Raw genomic sequence first — 4,604 nt, forward strand, 5'->3', positions numbered from 1 at the left:
TCCTGAGGGAATGCTATTTGGAAACCACGAAATGCCAAACACCCTTCAGTTTTGCTAATTTTATGCCTGTCAGGGAAGCCCTATGCCCCGCCTCCTGGTGGCATCCCACGTCCACAACCAGGAAGACGCTTGGGCTGACTCAGACCTCTGAATAACAAACCGAGGTCAAGGACAGGATAGGGGACGGCCGCTGTCTGTCTGTATTCCTGGGACTTTCAATTCACCTGTATTTTATTTTATTTTTTTAATGTTTTATTTATTTCTAGGAGAGAGATAGAGACAGCATGAGCAGGGGAGAGTCAGAGAGAGAGGGAGTCACAGACTCTGAAACAGGCTCCAGGCTCTGAGCTGGCAGTCAGCACAGAGCCCGACGCGGGGCTTGAACCCATGAACTGCGAGATCATGACCCAAGCAAAAGTCGGACGCTTAACCGACTAAGCCACCCAGGCGCCCCAACTCACGTGTATTTTAAATACAGTGCTTTAACAGATGTGGACATGGGGCGTCCGACTTCGGCTCAGGTCATGATCTCACAGTTCATGAGTTAGAGGCCCGCATCGGGCTCTCTGCTCTCAGCGCAGAGCCTGCTTGGGATCCTCTGTCCCCCTCTCTATCTGCCCCTGCCCCGCTTTCGCTGTCTCTCAAAAATAAAACAAACATTAAGAAAAGCTGCTGACGGTAAGTGGTAAGTCCAGGGTCTTAAAAAAGGCAACACCCCCAATTATTCACGCACACGCCGACATTTTCACTGACTTCTGTCCACGGGAACGTTCTTAACTGTTAAAAGTTCTAGCTACGGTTGCCACAAAGGTCTGTTCAACTCCATTCTAGGACTCTGCCATCAGCGTGCTTATGTCTCACTCTCCACCCTTCCTTCGGAGGTTTTCCACATGCCCTGCGCACCACTGCCACTGACCTGGTTCCATCCTGGGCACTGCAGTTGACGTCCGCACCGTATTCCAGGAGGTGTCGCACAATGTTGAGCCAGCCCCTCGCACAGGCTTCATGCAGGGCGCAGTACCCCGCGTTGTCTCGATGGTTCACGTCACAAATCTTGTTCTCCAGGCAGTACAAGACCACTTCCTGTGGGGAGAGGGGGAGAGGGGTGCCGTCATCTGTCACCGCACACTGAACTTTGAAAGGGTGACCTCTCCGTGGCCCGGCAGTGCCTTCTTTCAAAGGCGTACACCCCTGGGCCCGAGAGGGACAAGGGCACGTGCAGTGAAGACCGAGCGGGCCCATTCAGTAGGTGGTAGTGGAGAACAGCGCCAGGCTAGATGAAAGCGCGGACGACCGACGCCTAGAGATTAAATCGGCCGGAGAACATTCCTTCACGTAGAGAGGGAGGGATGGCAGGGTAGGTGAGCCAGGCCCTCCCACGCTGCTGCTTGCGGGGTAAGCAGGGGAGAAGAGACACTCTCCCTTTGCACCACGGTCAACGTCAACATCAAGAAAGGACATGAAATTCTTCAAACGACCCCACCCTCTAGTTTGCCTGGCTCCGCCCCACTCGGAGCAGAATCGTACAACATTTACGGATTTGCTGAAGTGAGCAATGTGCATCTGAACACGGTACGCTGCCGCCTCCTCCTCTCAAGAACTAAATAAAACAAGCCTACCCTTCCCCCTTCTCGGAAGGTATTCTGTGTCAATGGTTTGCATTAGAATCACTGTTATGAATCTGACTTCTTTGGTGTATTAAAATATTAATATGAACCGCTCCCGGTAAGCAGAGCAGTAATTTATTCAATGTTTTATTACCTTGATTAAGAAAGTTTTCAAACACCCGGAACAGCACTTGCCACCAGAAAACACACTCCGCTGTCTTCCTACAAGTCGTGCCCAGCAGAGAGCTGTCTGGTTCCGAGAGCCGGGGGGAGGCGGCCGGGGTCAGAGCGGGCCTCCCTGGGACAACTTTGAAATAACTCATCTGTTAAACCTCAAACAGGGGTCATCCCGGCCGCCTACAGATGTAGGGTGGGACCTGAAAGCCTCTTGCGCCCTTTCTAGGGCCCATCCATCAAAAGTGACCGCTTCCTCCGGAATGTTCCATACGCTCGCCCCGGGGACCTAAATCTCCCACGCGGGTACACCGGGCCATTGGGGCCCTGCTGCTTCAGGTGACCGAGGCAGCTCCCTTCCAAAACAGGCGGAGGAAGAAAGAAGGCATGACCATAACAAATGCGCGTCTTCGTTCAGATCCTAACCTGCCGGCAAGCCCACAATCCTCTGGGTTCCCAGGCCACCTGCCCCGAGCCCTCGTATCCAGGATACCGCATGAAGCTGCTGCTCTTTTTAGCAGGCCCTCGCCGGCCAGCCTCGAGTGGACGGCTGCAAGCTAATGAGTTGTGTGCCCCGGCCAGGGAGAGGCCCCATCACGTGGCTCTGGCTCTGGGATCAGGCCTGAGCACCACCGACCGCCGTGCACGGATCAATTTGCCCGGGTCTCGGCGGCCTTACTGGTGTCCTATCAACCTGGGGTTTATTTGCTCTGACAATTACAGCCTTCACCTGGAAACTCACTGCTACCGGGCTGATTCGAGGGTACCTGGAAACGAAAGGACGGAGCTGATGGGTGAGTCAACTCTCTTTTCCCGGAGGGTGGCGGGGAAGGCAGTAGTAGCCTGGCGGCCAGGCTGGACTCTGACATGGGCAGCCCTAACTGAGCTGTGGGGCTGCCGCTATTTGCAAAGGACTTCTCCTGTTCCTCAAAGGAGCAGGTCACCTGCTACCCCTCGGTCACCTAGCAGACATCAGGAAGGGAAGGTGGTACTATTTTCGTTCAACACTCGGGTTTCGAAACAGACGTCCCAGAGAGGCTGGAGCCCAAGTTCAATCAACATGACGCACTAGACCGATAGCTCCAGCCTCTTGGTACCAGGTCAGCTGGGAAGGCTGAGAAGGCCCTGTCTGTTGGGGGGGTCAAGCGGGCTAACTGCGTGCTCGTGGCCGGGACGGCGGTGGCCTCTAGACTGGCCACCGCTGTCGCCAACAGAGACAATGGTTGAGAGAGGCCGGGCGATTGGGTGTCCCCAATTCGGCGCTTGGTTTACTTTCTGCACTAGAAATGGGAGTGTTTGAAGAGCAGCCCATCCATTTCCAAACAAAATCAAACTGTTTTTGTTGGACAATTCTCTGTTAAGCGGCTATAAGCCGTATGCCATTAACCGCAAAATGTAACCATAAAGGCCATAAACCCGACATTGTTAATTAATTAAATGCCTCATTAACTTTTTTAAAAACATGATTTATTCAATTCATAGAAAATTTAACCATCACCACTAAACGCACAAGCACGCGGTTGCACGTTGGCATTTCAGCCTAAGAAACAGAAACCTTCATATCGGGAGAGAAAGGTCTGGGTGTCTCTGGCCAGGCGCCTGGTNCCAGGCGCCCCACGGAGGGGGTTTCTAAACCTTAAGAACCAGATAAACACAATGCAAATCCTAAACAACCTTTTTATCACACATAGTATGTCCAGCTAAGCAGAAAGTGACAATGGTCATGACTGACTTCACGAAGACCTTCCCGAGTCAGTGCCTTCTGCGAAACACACCTTTACAGGGTTAAACAAACTGTCCTTCACCTTTCAAAGATTTGGCCCCACCAGCTCTCACTGGCCATCGTTGCAACGTTTTAAGTCCGGCCTAAAGAAATCCTAGAAAGTTGGCAGTTAAAATCCGGTAGCTAAGTGTTCAGCATCCAAACTGCCGATCGGTGCAAATTACACATTGAACTTTACAGGTGAAGGGGGAAGAAGAAAACCCCGGTGGTCCTGACATAAATGCTTCTAAGGCTTCACGTGCCATCGAAGGCCCGTTAGGTGGCTTACAAATGTCTAGATCAAGTGAGTGCTCCTTGGTCCAGGCCTCGGGCCTGACGGTTCCGCAAAAACCGAAGTGGAAACGTGCTCAGGGGACCAATGAGGGTCGCTGAGGTCTCCGGTCCCAAAGGGAGACTGGTGGAAATGGCAAGATCAAAGGTGAGGTCATCAGGTGTTGGCCGGAAGCCCAAGTGCTTTTCCTCAACTGCTGCTAGCTGGGCGTCATGTACCGTATGTAGGTCTGAGCTCACTGAAAACCAGCCGGCTGCCACGTGGATTTCACCCTCCCTCACTAAAAACCATCCCAGGGAGCTCTCTCCAGGTAATCGGGACACCTCCAGAAAAGACACGGCGGTACAAATGACCACACAATTAACCATCGAACAAACGGGGCAGGGGACGGCCTGGCTTAGGGTCAAGGCGGTCACCCCGACGAGGGCTCTCCACACCAGCGGAGGGGGACACAGAGCTGGCTGGGCAGGGTGTGGGGGCCAGGACTCCGGCACATCCCACGAGGCCCCCGCCACCGCGGCCCTCGTCCACACTCCACACTCCGCCTGCTGAGCCCCATTTTATTTTCACCGTTCAACTCCCAGAGGGCTGATGCCGGCATAAAAAATGCCTTTGCCCTGTGGGCTATTACATCACAATTTCATCTGACAAGTGTGGTGGGGGAGCCGCACAGGGCAGAGCGGGTCATCTATCTCCGAGGGCAGCTCCACGGGGAGCCAGTCTTGGAGAGGGGCAGGGTGGGGGAGGGGGCAGCGAGTCTAAGGCACAG

General features: G+C 53.8%; 1 protein-coding gene across 1 annotated transcript in view; it reads right to left on the reverse strand.

The window, feature by feature from the left end:
• The window catches only part of BCOR (BCL6 corepressor), a 50,473-nt gene that overhangs the window by 32,323 nt on the left and 13,546 nt on the right, over positions 1 to 4,604 (reverse strand). The window contains exons 10-11 of the mRNA XM_077765179.1: positions 2,879 to 2,982; positions 917 to 1,203 (exon numbers count right to left, since the gene is read on the reverse strand). Of these exons, the coding sequence (XP_077621305.1) occupies positions 917 to 1,203; positions 2,879 to 2,982 (391 nt within the window). The remainder of the gene's footprint in view (positions 1 to 916; positions 1,204 to 2,878; positions 2,983 to 4,604) is intronic.

The sequence above is a fragment of the Crocuta crocuta genome, unplaced genomic scaffold, assembly GCF_008692635.1.
Source record: "Crocuta crocuta isolate KB4526 unplaced genomic scaffold, BGI_CrCroc_1.0 scaffold301, whole genome shotgun sequence".
In the NCBI taxonomy this organism is placed as follows: Eukaryota; Metazoa; Chordata; class Mammalia; order Carnivora; family Hyaenidae; genus Crocuta; species Crocuta crocuta.